General features: G+C 69.1%; 1 protein-coding gene across 2 annotated transcripts; it reads right to left on the bottom strand.

Moving 5' to 3' along the window:
- Positions 1-4: 4 nt before the first annotated feature.
- ADISSP (adipose secreted signaling protein) lies at positions 5-13,443 on the bottom strand. Of its 2 annotated transcripts, XM_087737337.1 has the most exons (6): positions 13,399-13,443; positions 11,448-11,551; positions 8,106-8,248; positions 5,487-5,625; positions 1,880-2,002; positions 5-766 (listed from the first exon to the last, which is right to left on the bottom strand). In XM_087737337.1, exons 2-6 carry the CDS (start codon positions 11,464-11,466, stop codon positions 666-668), a joined length of 525 nt encoding a protein of 174 aa, XP_087593463.1. In that variant the 5' UTR covers positions 11,467-11,551; positions 13,399-13,443; the 3' UTR covers positions 5-665. The 2 variants fall into 2 exon arrangements, with proteins under 2 accessions (XP_087593463.1, XP_009472707.1); XM_009474432.2 differs by lacking the exon at positions 13,399-13,443 and having other exon boundaries at positions 11,448-11,705.
- Between the last annotated feature and the right edge of the window lie 1,515 nt (positions 13,444-14,958).

The following is a 14,958-nucleotide window of genomic DNA, read 5'->3' as shown; positions in this document are numbered from 1 at the left end:
CGTGTGTATATATATATATCTCTATATATTTATATATATATATATAGGCACATAAAGCCTCCTGTTGCTTTCAAAACTGAGCCACTTCTCCTGGTCCTTGTACCATGGGTCTTACCGGGGAAAAAAAGAAGAAGAAAGGAAAAACAGAAGGAGATGAAGGCGATGGCTGCAGCACGAGGGGTGGATGGGCACTGCCACAGGGACACTGGCACTAGCCCGGGGGCCACCAGCGGCCCAGCTTCCCAGCCTCCCTCCCACTGCCGGACCCTGCCCAGGCCCAGGGCCCAGCTCAGCTCCAAATCCCAAAAAATTTCACCCCGGGGGGCTCAGCTGGGGCTCCGCCACCCCCAAGTGCCGCCTCTCCCGGGGGACTGGGGAGAAAAGCGAGGGGAAAGCAGCAGCAGCGGGAGGCAGCGGGTGGGATCCCTGCCCGAGGCTCCCGGCAGGGATGGTCCGGCTTTTGGGAACCCCCTCCTGCGCTCTGGGGACCCCGCAGCAGGGAGGGTGCTGGGGAGGGGGAGGCAGCAGCTCCCCCCCAGCTCCATGGTGGCCGCGGAGCCCCCGGGGTGGAGGGGTTTGGGTTGGTTTCTTCTTTTTTTAAATTTGAGCTTTGTCCTCGGGAGCCACGGCGACGGGGCCGGGGGGCTAGTCGAAGCCGTGCCGGGCTAGTCGAAGCCGTGCCAGTCGCTCTGCTCCGAGTCGTACTCCAGCTCCGCGCCGATGCAGCGCACCCCGTCCAGGAGCATCGGCGTGCCGTGGTGCCGGTCTGCAGGACGGGAGGGGACAGTGGGGACAGGGTGCAGCCATGTGTGGCCCCAGGCTGGCCGGAGGGGCTTGCTTCACCTTTCTGAGAGCCCTTTCGGGGAGTTTTCCGGCTCGCAGGTGCTTGCCCTCCCTCCCGCGGTCCCCACAGACGGGATGCGGCACCCAGGGGGCTGGGAGATGCAGGGACGCTGCGCCCTGTCCCCAGGTCACCGCTGCGGTCGCTGCCACCCTCAGGGTGCTGGACGGGGACGGTGCTCGGCCCCCGGCGTGCCCAGGCTCGGGTGCTGCAGGGCACGGGGTGCTGGGGCGCGGGGTGGGGACGCGATGGGATGCCGGGGAGCGAACGGCCAGCCCCCGGGGGACGGGGACCTCACTGCATGGAGGATGCCGGTGAAAGCGGGCGCCGTGTCACACGCAGCCGAGCTGCGAAACGCTGCTCTAATTAACAAACCCAAATTAGGCAGCAAGGTGGGGGAGGGAAAAAAAAAGAAAGAACACGAAAGGCTGCTGTGCTGCCTAACAAGCAGCCGTGGCTGGAGGAGCGTCAGGCCCCCACCACCCGCCGCAGCCCCGCTCCCTGCACCCCTTCACCCTCCGCCCCCAGGCTGGGGATTTTCGGGGCGAAAGTTGTCCGGTTTAGCCAATTTCACAGAAATGACCACCAGGTGGGGACCGTCTGCGGCGGCTGAACGGGGAGAGCTGGAGGAGGGAGGCGGGCTGGGGAGCAGGGAGCAGGGGCCGGGAGATGCGGGGAGCAGGGGCTGGGGGATGCGGGGAGCAGGGGCCAGGGGATGCGGGGAGCAGGGAGCAGGGGCTGGGGGATGCGGGGAGCAGGGAGCAGGGGCCGGGGGATGCGGGGAGCAGGGAGCAGGGGCCGGGGGATGCGGGGAGCAGGGGCTGGGGGATGCGGGGAGCAGGGAGCAGGGGATGCGGGGAGCAGGGGCTGCGTGGGGCTCAGCCACGCACACCGGCAGCCCCGGCTCCCCAGAAAGCAGCGGGTCTCCAGCCAGGCCTGCGAGCGCTCCGTTACCGGCAGTGGCGGGGAGGAATCACTGCTCCGAAACCCAAGGAACCGCGCGAGGCCCCCATGCCGCCGCCGCCGGCAGACCCTTACCCATGACGCGGGCTTGGACCACGACCTTGATGGAGGCGCCTTCACCGGCCTCGCTGGCCAGGACCATCTCCTCCTTCAGGACCCCCTCCTTGTGCGCCGTGTACTCGCACTTCACACTGTAGCCTGGGGACAGAGACACACTGGGAGCTGGGCTCCGGCTGCCAGAGCTGCCTGCGCCTTTCCTACCCTGCCTGCACCTTTCCTACCCTGCCTGCACCTTTCCTTCGCACCCCGGGTGCCTCTCCTCACCACAGGCACCCAGAGGCAGCAGAACCTGGGGCATGGCTGATTTAGTCCCGTCCCCACCACCAAGGTGCTGAGCAACACAGCACAAGTCTCGCAGGGCTCCCTGCCCACCCCGTGCCTCAGTTTCCCCACCCGTGAAGCAGAGACAAGGATGCTGAGCCGCGGTGGAGCACGAAGCTCCGCAGGGATGTGGGCGCGGTGTTGGGGGACGTGGGATGCTGCTCTTTCCAGCGCCGGGCTGAGGGCACTGCTGTGTCAGTGCTGAGCGTCCCCCAGCACCTCTGAGCCCCGCTTGTCCCTGTCACCCTGCCCCAGGCCACGGGGAGGGAGCAGCAGAGCAGGACACCAACACCCGGCTCCTCTGCACCCCCAGTCGCAGCCGGGGGGCTCCCAGCTCCCACCCAGCCCAAACCCCGGCCCTCCGTGCGCGGCCCCAGCACACCGCACGCCATGGACACGACAACCCGTCCTGCCCGCGCCCTGCCCTGCCCCGGCCAGGCAAACACCGGGAGCTCCCCCAGCCGCGCACACCCCTGCCAAAATCGCCGTCTCTTCCTCCTTGCGAGCAGAGGGAACACGGAAACAAACACCCTTGGAGCCCCCGGCTCGCAGCGGGCGATGGCCCCGGCCCCCCCGGCACCAGGACAGAGCTCGCAGGGCTGAAGGAGGCAGCGGCTTTTGAACCGGAGGGAAAAAGCACAAAGTAAAAATAAAGGCGAGGCAGAAAATTAAACCAACTGCAGAAAGGCATTAGTCAAAGCCGGCGGAGGGGGCACGAGCGAGCTGCGAGCACGCGGCCGGGCAGCCCCCGCAGAGCGCAAAGGGAGGCACCCCGACACGGCTGGCACAGGGGGATGCTGCAACAGCACCAAAAAAAGGAATGAAAAGGCACCGAGCCTCATCCAGGCCCCGGAGCGCACACGGCTGCCAGCTCCGCGAGGCTCAGCCCCGGGGCTCGGAAACACCGGCCGCAGGCAGGGAGCGCCGGCGGATGGAGGAGAGCAGACCGCCGCCGGGCAGGACGAATCTCCCGGTGCCAGGTTGTACCCGGAGGCAGAAGCGGTGGCAAAACCTCCTCCTTCCGAGCGCCGGGAGCCCCCTTACCTCCAGCCCACGCTCACCCGGGGCCACTTTGTCTGCATCTGTGCCAGGGCACCCTCAGATCACAGCCCCGCTCGCCAGCCCCGCCGCGGCTGTCACCGCAGCCGGGAGCCAGGCACCGCGCTCTGCCCGTGCTGGGCGGCCCCGGGACCGCCGGCAGCACAGGGACTGGATGTGGCCTGTGGCTGGACAAACCTGGCAAGCCCCATCCCTGCCTGCAGCCGAGGATGCGGAGAGCAGAGCCTCCAGGGGAGCCCCGGCTGGCACCAGGACCCCGGGGACAGATGCCGATGAGCCGTGGCGAGGCACCAGACTCCTCCGGGTCCCACCGGAGCTGCTCGGGGTCCCCGAAGGGCTCCTTTCTCCAAACCCTTGGGAGCCCTGGCCCCGAGCCCGGGCCAGACGTGCCAGCCTGAGGTGGGAAGCTTCAAGCACACAAAGCTTAAGTGCTTTCCTGGGCCGGGGCCAGCGGCAGCGCGGGAAGAGCCGCAGCCCATCCCTGCCAGCCACAGCCCCGCTCCCGGACCCTCGGCTGCCGGGAGGCGGCACGGGGAGAGGCGGCAAGCTGCAGCCCCGGGGAGCTGGAGGGGACGGGGGTGTGGGAAGGAGCATCCCCCTCGGCTTGTCAACCAGAGCCGCCGGCATGGGGCCAGCCGCGGTGCCCCAAGGCGCCTTGCAGCCCGCTGTGTCCTTGGAGCAGATCCCGTGTCCCCGCGACGGCTGCCACCAAGCCCAGGGTGATGCTCGGCTGTCTCAGCCGCCACACTGGGGCCACCGTGCACAGCCCTGCTCCCTTCTCCCACGGACGTGGCGGTGGCAAACTGACCCCAGACCAGAGCCGGGCTGGTGCACGAGCCTGGTGCCTCTTGGAGCAAACCCCGTCCCTGTCCTTGTCCCCGTCCCCACCGGCCTGTGAGCTCTGCTCCACAAAACCATGGCTGCTCTTCACCTCCCACCTCCCAGACTGATCCGAACCCACAAGAAGCAGCAGCTGATTGATGTCCGTTTGGGAAAAAAGAGCGTTTAACCTCCCAATTGCAGATGATAAATTATGGAGACATGGGTCTGCAGGGGACGGAGCAACAGCCGCGGGGCCAGGTGTCACCGAACCGACGCTGCTGGCGGGGACGGGACGGACCGAGCAGGACCGAGGGAGCCGGGAAGGGGCTGGGGAAGGACGGGGGGGAAGGAGGGGGCAGAGCAGCCAGCGAGACCCCCAGCCCTGCAGCCACGACCCCGGGGGGCTGCCAGGCGCCTGGCCCCCAGGGTGGGCTCGGATGGGGCTGAGCCGCCGCAGACACGGCGCAAAGCCCAGGTAGTGCCTCTGCACAGACCCACGCCGAGCGCTCATGCTGCAGGACGTTATTCTCCCTTCCTCTACGCCAGGAGAATTAGCAAGAAGCCTGGAGACAGACGGAGAGGTGACCCCCCTCGCCTCCAGCCTCTCCTTTAGGCAGACCCTCGGTGTGGGCAAAGAGCAGAGCGAGTGCTAAAAATACCAGCACGTCTGGACTCTGTTCAGCAGGTTCCCGGATTAAAATGCCAGAAAAGCGGCTCTCCAAGCACGCGGATCAGGGCCGAGCGTCTCCCGGCAGGTGCAATGGAAACACAGATTCCTTCTCCATGGGGTAAAGCTCTCCAGTGCAGCGCCGCAGGGATGGGCGCCGGGATGTGTCCCGGCCTGGCCACCCCGGGCAGTGCCAGGACCAAACGCCACCCTCACTGCGAGCGGCTGCAGCGGGACCTGTCCCCAAAGCCCCACGGGTCGGGGACAGCCCCACCAGCCTGAAATGCCCAGGGGAAGGAGGAGGCTTGGGGATTGGGAAGCTCTTTGGGGAACACTCACCCGCCGAGTGCCCAGGAGGCAGGAAACACCCCGGCAATAAAAACCACCTCTGCGGGGTCCCAGGGGGCTCCAGGCTCCCCAGGCGAGAGGAATCGCCCCCCACGCCTGGCAAGGGCTCAACCCAGACGGCCGCGGGTGCACCCAGGACCAGGGGGCTGCCAGCTGCCTCCCGCCCCACGGGAGCCCTCGGTTCGTGCTCCCCACGGGGCTCCGGCGTGAGCCAGACACCCCTGCCACCCCCAGGGGCACTTAGGGGTCTGGCAGCCCCCCCGCTGGGTCTGGCAGCCCCCCCGGCCCGGGCAGTGCCCCCCTCGCTGACCGCCGCTCGCCGGCCACATCAAAGCAAGGGCAGGATCTGGGACGCGGCACAGCAGCCGCCGTGGGGACAAAGCGGGGACAAAGGGGGGACCTTACCTTCCGGCAGGGCGGTGATGCCGATGACTCGGAGGTTGAGGTTGGGGAGGGGAACGGCGCAGATGTTCTTCCCCAGCCTCTGCAGCGGGGGCAGGAGGAACGTGATCTCGTACTTGTGGAGGATCTTCAGGAATCCCACCTGCGATGGAGGGGACACGGCGGGGGTCACACCATGCCTGGGGCAGGCGCCGAGCCACCGCGGGAGGCAGTGTCACGCTGCCGTCGTCCCATCCCGTCCCCCTGCGTGTCCCACCCCAGGGACAGCGACCCGCCAGGCACTCGAGAGCCCGCGGGAAGGCGGGGGGCAGCAGCCGTGGGGGGCTCTTGCCTAAATAATTGGGAAAACGTAACCAACACGGCTACTTTGGCTGCACAAAGCAAGCAGCAAAAACCACCGGTTCTGGGCAAAGCCCTGGGAACAGCCACCTTCGGTGTCAGGGGAGCAGAGACCAATTTTCCCAGCGTAAGCCAAACGCCTTCGGCTGCTGTTTCTGGTCTCTAAAAGCCAAGACGTTTCCAAGAGCGCGCCTTCAAACGTCATTTACCCACTGCCGCGATGAAAACCAGAGCCCTTTCAGAGCCGGCTGCCTCCGGAGCGGGGTCTGTCTCCATCACGCTCAGAAAACACCATTTTGGGAAGGGAGCGGCGGGCTCCCCGCCTGCGGCAAAGCTCCGGACGCGCCTGCAAAGCCTCCCCGCGGCAGAGCCCAGAGCACAGCCAGGATCCGGCCCGGCCGAGAGGGCGATCCCCTCCCGGGGCCACAGGGCACCCGCTGCTCGCCGACCGCCGCGGGCACGACTCAGCCGGGCACCCTCGGCCTTCCACGCACACACATGCAGCCTGCCCCGACCGTACCTCAGCCGCCACAGAAATACATATAGATACACGTATATAATACACACGCACGTACGTATCTATCTATACACACACAGCTATAAAATGCACACCATATGCTCCCACGTTCCTGTCCACAAGCAGCTCCGAGGCATCGCTGCAACACAGAAACCAACAGAAACGATGATGTGCAGCTTTGGGGATTTTAAGGCCGTGGAAAGGCATTTGGGGATCGGCCAAGAAGAGCCTTTTCTCTGTAGGGCAGAGGATGAGGGTCTCCTCCTGCCTCTGATAAGCCCGGCGGGGCGCAGTGTGCACCCCCAACCCGTCCAGAAGGATGAGCTGGGCGGTTAAACGCGGCCCTGGCACAGAGCCCCGCGGCACCGGCACGCTGAGCCGGGTGCGGGTGGCTGCCAGCGCCGGGCTGGTCCCATTCTGGCATCGGGGCCGAGGGCAGCAGGCAGCTGCCCCCCTTCCCCAGAGAGGCACGTGCAGTGCCGGGGCGCCCGCGGCACGCTGCGCGGCACGGATGGGAAAAATAATAACAACCACCCACAGATCGGCAATTGCTAAGCGATTCGCTGCCGTTTTTAGGGCGATAACCTGTCATCCGCCCGGTACAAATAACTGACTCAGAGCTGAACGGGAGTTTCAGATCGCTCTGCGGTACGCAACGCCGGAGCGACCCCGAGGGGTTATTTCTTGGGAGAAAAAGGCCTCCAGAGGCGAGGCTGGGATGGAGGGGCTGCAGCCACGATAAAGCAGCTCCGGGCAGAGGACCGGCAACCTGCACCTCCGAGTCACCGCCAAGCTGCCCGTCTCGCACCCAGACCCCGCTGCCACCGAAGCCCACGGCCTGCCGGCACCAGAGCCGCCGCTCCCGGCGCTCAGCCCTGCTGCGTGGGGCGAGGAGCTGCGGGACGGGGCAGGCCGCGCACGCTCGGGTCTGCAAACCTGCCGGGGTGAAACATGAGGTGTCACTAAAGATGGCTTGCTGTCCCCGCTGCCATCGCCGGCCCCCGGCACGGTTTGGGAGCCACCATCAAACCCGAACCCACGCTAACGCCCTCCCACGGCCACAGGCACGTGGCTGGAGGGGAGCGAGGAGAAGCCACGGCGCCGCTGGCGCGCAGGGTGAGACCCAGCTCATCCCCGTCCCCTCCAAACGGGGACAGAGGAGACAGTGCCACGTCCCCCTGCCCTGCCCAGGGCGCAGCTGGGCCAGCGGCACCCCAGCCTGCCCTGCCAGGAGTGGGCTCCGCTGCTCCTGACCCCACCAGACCCCAATTTCCAGAGGGGGGCTGCGTCCCACCCCAGCCCCACGAACGCTGCCCGTGGCAGCAGCAACGCGGGCCGCGGGCCCTCCCCGGCGCCGGCAGAGGCTGGATGCAGCCGCAGGAATCGGGTGCTGCATGGGTGCATGCGGAGCAAAGCACCCACGTTTATACCTGTGCCCTCAGGAGCACAGGGAGGGACCTGGGTTCCTGGGGTGCTGCCAGGCCCCCCCGGTACGCCAGGGAGCTAGTGGGGCCGAAACACCCCCAAACCTGAGAATGGTAACGGAGACGGAGCAACGTCCAGAGGGGCAGCGATGGAAACCTCCCCGGAGCGGGCAGAGCCGCGGGCAGCAGGAGCCCCACAGCTCAGGGGGCTACAACGGGCAGCACTGGGGGGCCCACCCGCCCCACAGGGCCCTCAGGACGGACCCAGCCCCGCCGCCGGGCGCAGGGACAGGCCAGGGCGGCACCGGTACCCCCCTCGTCCCCCAGGCTCCCGGCTCCCACCTTGACGAGGAAGTTGCCGTCCTTCTCCTGCGTCACCATCACCGCCGAGTCGTGGAGCTTCTCGTCGAAGTGGACGTGGCCATGGGCCCCCTCGGCGGGCTGGCTGGGGGCGAAGCGCACGCCCCCCCCCTTCGCCTTGCTGCCTGCGCGGGGAGGAGAGGACAGAGCCCGGGCGTCACTCCCTGCCCGCCTGGGCAGCACCCGCTCCCTCCCCAGCCCCCTGTCCCCAGCCCTGTGTCCCCAGCCCCATGTCCCCCTGCAGCCCCCGGGGCCAGACCGAGGCCGGAGCATCGTCACACACAGAGGGGTTTCCACAGTTTCCCCTCTTCTCATTTCAGGAAAGCTCCATACCACAGGCTGGGGAGGGGGCACATGGACACCGGTGACCAGTGACCACAGCGAGCTCGCCCTCCAAGCGGGGCGAGCACATGGATCTGCCAGCAGCCGATGCCCAGAGGCCGAGGGCCCCGTCCGTCCCCCAGGCTCGGCAGCATTTGCTCGCTCCCCTGATTTTCTCAGGGCAGAGGAGGGGGACGAGGGGAGACATGGGCTGTGCCGGGAAGGGGACACGGGTGGGACAGGGGCAGTGGGGAAGGACAGCTTCCCCGGGGAAGGGCTCCCACACATCCCAGGGTGGCAGGCAGGGCTCTGCGGCGCTGGGCAGCATGTTGGGGAGCAAAGCCCGCAGTGCCCCAGGGAAACCCAAAATGCAACGGCCCTGCGAGGACAGGCCTGGGGACACCGAGGTCCCCATGGCCAGCAGGAGCCCGCGCAGAGGCACAAAGGCCGTGGGCCCTTTCCCTTGCACCTTTGCAATAGGGTCTCTGGGAGCTTCCCAGAAAAAGCAGCCTCTCCTCTCCCTCCTCCTCCCGGTGCACCCCGAGAAACCCCCCGGAACGGCCGCCGATCGCATCGCATCCATCTGGCAGCGGCTGGGAGCAGATTGCTGCCTCCTTAAAGAAAAGGCTCTTTGTGCCTCGGCAGGCTGGAAGCGCCGGAGATTTAATAACTCGGCATTGTTCAGCCGGAACAGCTCGGCAGAAATCCCTTCCCCGCACGCAGGGGGAAAACAAGAGACTCAGCTGCTTGCAGAGCGACGCGGCTGCACGTGGCTGCGGCGCGGAAGGGGAGGCAGATGGGACCCTCCCTGCCGAAACGCAGGCAGCTCCCGGCCCCCCGTGCCGGGGCACGGCCACCCTCTGCCCCACAGGGCCTTTGCGGGTGCCATGGGGCAGGACGAGCCCAGGGACCCGCGTGGATCCCGTACACCGGCTGGGAGCTGCGGCAACGGGCAAGGTCCCAGCCCATGGCTGCCGCTGGGCATCCCGATGCCAGCACCGGGCTCGGAGCTGAGCCCTGATGCCTGCCAGGAGACCGGCAGGGAAAATCCCAAATATGCGTCTTCGTCCCGCAGCACTCGGAGGCAGCGCAGCCGATGCCCGGCACGGAGCCCAGGGAGCCAGGCGGCCCCCGGGGACGAGCGTCTCCGGAGGGCAGCGAGCCGCCGTCCACCCGGGCAGCCGCGGCGCTCGGCTAGCCCCCCGGCATGGTGGCTCTGAGGACCCTCTGGAGAGAGGGAGGTAGGAGGAAGGTGAAGGCGGCAGCCAGGGTTGGATGCCGGGCACCGTGGGCAGCTGTCCCGGGAACCGGCTGTCCCGGGAACTGGGTCACCCGCCGGCACGCGCCCCGGTGACCTTGAGCAGCCGCACCGCGCGGTGCCCCTGTCCCGGCTCAGGAGGGGCCGACAGGGACAGGCCTCGCCCCGGCAGGAGGGGACAGCCCCGGGCAGAGCCCGGGCAGTGACGGTGGCACCGCCGCAGCCCCGGGCGCGGGGGCAGGGGCACCCACCTGCGCAGGACCTGCCGTGAGTCAGCCAGCGCAGAAATCTCATTAGGGGCAAAACGCGCGTCCTGCACACAGCCAGCAGCGAGGGGAGGCACAGGCAGAGGTACAGGCAGAGACTCCAGCAGGCAGGGGCTGGGCAGAAAATCACCCAGAGCTGGTGTGTTTTATCTCCAGTCCCCAGTCCCACCACCGTCACAGCCGGAGGGTCACCGGGACCTGCCGGACCCCGCGCAGTCGGTGTGCCGGCAGCCAGGCTGGTGCCGCGCTCCCCAGGGGGTGGGTTTGGGGGTCCGACCCGTGCCTGCCGTGGGGAGGGGGGACACGGTGGGGGACGCCTGCCTCGCACGTGTCGGCAGCGATCGCAAGCCCTGGGAGTGGATGCCACCTTCAGAGTCAGGAGGTCCCTCCCGAAATAAGGGTGTCCGCGCCCCAGCGTCCCGGGGAGGCAGGGCTGGAGTGGGAAGCCCGGGGGGCTCAGGGTTCCCCCAGCACGCTGCTCCCCGGGGACCCCCAGCCCCTATCCCCCACACTGCCGGGGCCAAGGCAGCCCAGAGCAGGCAACCTGCCTGTCCCTTGGCATCACCACTGACGGACCGCTCGCCTGGCCCTCGTCCCGCTGGGAAGCCGGAGCAGGCTTCACTGCCGGCAGGAGGAAAGCCCCCGGGATGGGGCCGTCCCAGGGCCCCGCTCACCGGCGGCAGGGACGGAGCCGCGGAGGCCGGAGCCGTGACCGGGCACACAAAGGCAGATGAAATCACGCCCAGCAGCAGCACAAAGAGCCTCTTCGGTCTTTGTCTCGGCACAGCGGAGAGCCGGGCGCTGCCGCCACAGGGCACCTCACGCCAGCGGCCTTTCGGGGTCCCCTCCCGGCACTGACAAAGCACCCGGCTCCCCAAGCCTGGCACTGCTTTTGGGGAGGCAGCCAGGGTCCGAGAGAGGCTGGGAGCACCCCAGGAGCACCCAGCACCCATTGCTTCTCCCAGCAGCCTTACCCAGGGCCGGGGGTTGTGCCGATCACTGGAGGGGGGACCGCGGTTGAGTGGTGCCGGCAGTGCCCCACCAGAGCCCGCACCCCGCCGCAGGCCCCCTCAGCGGGTGCTCGCTCACACCTTGCAGCAGAAAACCAGCAGCAACCTCCCCCCAGTCCCCCGTAGCCTCTGACCTGCTCGGCTGCTCCCCGGGCACGGAGCGGGCAGCTCCAGGCAGCCCTTGCATCCCTGGCCGCGGGCAGAGGGACCCCCCAGCAGGGCTGCGCGCAGAGGGACCCCCCGGGCAGGGGCACGGGCAGAGGGACCCCCCGGGCAGGGCTGCGCGCAGAGGGACCCCCCGGGCAGGGCTGCGCGCAGAGGGACCCCCCGGGCAGGGGCACGGGCAGAGGGGCTTCACCAGGAAGGAGCATCAAACTTGGAGACTGGCCCCAGGTCAGGGCAGGCAGCCCGGGAGGGGAGAGGTGCAGGCAGGCAGGCAGGCAGGCAGGAGGGGGACGCCGGGACTCACCCTTGCTAGCCGTAGCCATGTGTCCCTGCAGCGGTCGTCCTTGCGCGAAACTTCAAAGGCACGGGCAGGAGGCCATCCTCCGGGGCCTCCGCCGAGCGCCGGAGCTGGGGAGGGAACGGGCAGGGTTAGGCAGGGGCAGGCAGAGCCAGGGAGGGCAGCCGCTGCCTCTGGCCGGGTCCCGGAGCTAGCCCAGCACCGCAGAGGCGATGGCACCGCACGACTGCAACTCCGGCGCTTCTCCGGCACGGACCTGCCGGGGAGGAGCCTGCCTGCAGCTCAGGGGCGTCAGGCAGCCCGGCTTTGGGCAGCGGCGGGCAGCACGCCAGGGCCTGCGCCCAGCCCTACCCCGAGGAGCGATGGGCGCAGGCAGGGCAGGAGCAGCGGCAGCACCAGGAGCCCGTGGCGTGACCCAGCCACCCCCGGCTCCTGCTCCACCGGCACTCGGGGATGCAGCCAGCCCCTGCCCGGGACAGGGAGGATTCGCGCCCCGGCACAGTGGCCAGGACACGACCATCGTGTCTCCCAGCCATCAGCGCCGAGCAGAGAGCGCCCCGTGCCTCAGTTTCCCCATTTCCCCCCCTGCAAAGGCTCCGGCGGCCGCCACACCGAGCCCCGCGCTGGGGAAGGCTGTCAGCAACAGCGCAAACCCCAAACCCAGACCCCCCAAACCCCTTTCCCCGGCCCTGCCAGCGCGGCTCCCACGGGAAGAGCCGCTCTCTCCAGCCGGGCCGACGCTGCCTCCCCAGGGCTGCGCTCCCCCGGCGGCCCCACAGCGGGGGGAAACACCGGAGCCGGGCTGGGGGCTCGGGATCCGACACCCCAGACTCCTTCGCTGGAAGCCGAGGCTCAAACCTGGGGCTCACCCAGTCCCGCTGCCCCATGGGAGGCCAAACGCGGGCTGGTAATGCCGCCAGGCACCCGGTCCCACCGCCGGTGAGCCGGTCCCACCGCCAGGCACCCGAGGAATCCGGCAGTAAGAGGCAGGTGCCCAAAACGGCCCCGTCAGCAGCCCGGCCTGCCGAGCACAGGGAAATTCATGGAAAAAGCATCAGCAGCGTCAGCCTTGGGGGAAAATAAGATGAAAAGAAGCAGAGCGGAGAGGGCGGGGAGCCTCTCCAGCGGCCGGGGGGCCGGGGGGGTGGCAGACCCTCGCCACGGCCCCCACGGTGCTGCTGCCCGCAGACGAGATGATCCAGGCTGGAAAAGAGCCGGGAGGGAAAAAGGCCAGGATTTGGGGATGTGAGAGATGTGCCAGGGACATGGAAACACGTCCACGGGCAGCGTGGGGCGGGAGGAGACCCCGGGATGGGGCATGGCTCCACGGGAGGGGACGAGGGGACACGGGGCAAGCGGCCCGGGAGCAGGGGCAAAGCGTGGGGCTGGTGGCGGGGGCTGGGGGAGCAGGGTGGGCACAGGCTCCCCGTGCCCTTGCGGGGCTCAAGACCCCCCAGAGCAGCCCCGGAGCCCCCCGGCAGTCCCACGCCATCAGGCCCCCCAGAACCCCGGCAGCCTGGGCCGGGGTCCCCAGCGCTCAGCCCCTTCCCGGGGCGAGCGGCAGCGAGGATGCGGCGGCGCTGACGCACGCCTCCCGCCCGGTGGCCCCAATCTGCCTCCGCCATCACCCACGTGGCCCCGGTCCCCGTCACGCGTGGGTGTGGGTGTCCCCCCGCTCCGTGTTTCCACCCCCGCCCCCCCCGTCGGCTCAGCCCCGGTGCTGCAAGAGGGGGCGCGGGGCCGGGCCTCGGCGTTCCCCTCTGCGCAATGGGCCAGCGAGCGGCCCGGGTGGGCATCCTGCCCCAGCCCAGCGGGACCGCGGGACCGGGGACCCCACCGGGGGGGGGGCTTACGGCGGGAGGGGGCGATGCGGGGAGGGGGTCCCCGCCGCCCCGGGGAGGGGGAAGCCCGGAGGGTCCCTCCCCGGCCCCGCTGCCCCCCTCCCTCCATCGCTCACCCCCGGCCGCTGCGTCCCGCCGCGCTCCCCGCTTCCCACTACCGGACACGCCCCCCTCCCTCCCATTGGCCCCCCGGCACACCCTCCGCCCTTCCCATTGGTCCGACCCCTCGGCGGTCACGCCTCTCCGCGTCGTCGGGGCGGGGCTCCCCGCGTCTCCAAGGGGCGGGGCTGCCGCTAGGGGGAGTGGCGAAGGGCTGGCGCAGCCAATAGGGGGCGCGGGGTTCGCAGCGCTGGGGGGGGGGCACCCCCCGGTCCCCCCATCCCCGGGCCATGCGGTTGCCATGGCAACGTGCCATCCCCTGGCGGGTTTTGCCGCTCGGACCCCAGTCCCGGTGCCCCGGGGGCCGGGGCGGGGAAGCGGGGCCCCGGCTGGGGAACCCCGGCGACAAAACCCCCGATTTCAGGTTATTTAAATAAAAACCCAAAGCACAACCCGAACCAGCGAAGCCCGCGGCCAAAAGGGGCTGGGGCAGGCGGCCCCCGCGAGCGGGGCGATGCCGGGGCGATGCCGGGGCTGGACCCTGCCCAGGGCTCGGTCTCCCCCACGGCACGGCCACACCAGCCTGGCGCTGCCGCCATCTTCCCCGGGAGATTCCCGGTTTTCCCGGGTCATGGGGGAGGCTGGAGTGGGGCCGGGCACCGAGCCGGGACCCAGGCGTGGCGGCCAGGCCGGGCTGGCTCATCCCATCCCATCCCATGCCCATCGCCATCCCACCCCATCCCATTCCACTCCATCCCATCCCCATCCCTATCTCCATCCCATCCCATCTCATCCCATCCCCATCCCTATCCCCATCCCTATCTCCATCCCATCCCATCCCATCCCATCCCATCCCATCCCATCCCATCCCCATCCCTATCCCCATCCCATCCCATCCCATCCCCATCCTCATCCCCATCCCCATCCCATTCCCATCTCCTGGAGAAAACCCCCGAGGCTCCGGACAGCCCGTTCCCATCACGCCCAGCCTGGCTGAGCTCCCAGGCTCCGGCTGTCCCCGTCCGAGCCCGCACGTCCCCTCGCCGGTGGGACGGAGCGTGGGGAAGGGCCACATCCCACCGCGGGGACAGCGAGGCACCGGCCGGGACGGCGGGAGCCGGCTGTCAGGGGCACCGAGGGTGGGAAAGGCAGCCGGGACACGTCCCTGCCGGGAAAACGCTTCCAAAGAGCACGTCCGACCGCTGGGGAACGGCGTGGGGGGAGGCGGCAGCCCCCCGGCGCAGGCGAGAGCTGTCCCCGCAGGGGAGCGGGGTCAGGGCTCGCTCGGCAGGGCCGGGTCCCACAGGCAGCGCGGGCAGGGCCGCGGGGACATGTGTCCCCCCCAAACCTTCCTGCGGCCCCCCCGGCTCCGGCCGTGGCCTCCAGGCGCCAGAACGCTTCCAACGCCGGGGTTTCATTCCCAGGGAGCCCCAGCTGCGCCCTGGCCTCCGGCACGTGGGACACGGCGCACGGCTCGGCCCCTCCGCCGGGATGCGCCGCACACCCACGCGTTGGAAAATAAACGGGTTTTTACCCTAAAAAGGCCGCAGGCGACCCCGGTGCGGTGAAGGTCGCAC

Source organism: Nipponia nippon, unplaced genomic scaffold (genome assembly GCF_047370975.1).
Source record: "Nipponia nippon isolate SJK-2023a ecotype South Korea unplaced genomic scaffold, ASM4737097v1 scaffold_6, whole genome shotgun sequence".
NCBI lineage: Eukaryota > Metazoa > Chordata > Aves > Pelecaniformes > Threskiornithidae > Nipponia > Nipponia nippon.
This window is presented reverse-complemented; position numbering and strand designations above follow the sequence as displayed.

Coding starts and splice junctions, on each gene's coding strand:
- ADISSP (XM_087737337.1), bottom strand. Junction 5,626..8,105: donor ACGGCAACTTCCTCGTCAAG/GTGGGAGCCGGG, acceptor CCTCCATCGCAG/GTGGGATTCCTGAAGATCCT. Junction 2,003..5,486: donor CATCACCGCCCTGCCGGAAG/GTAAGGTCCCCC, acceptor CTCTGTCCCCAG/GCTACAGTGTGAAGTGCGAG.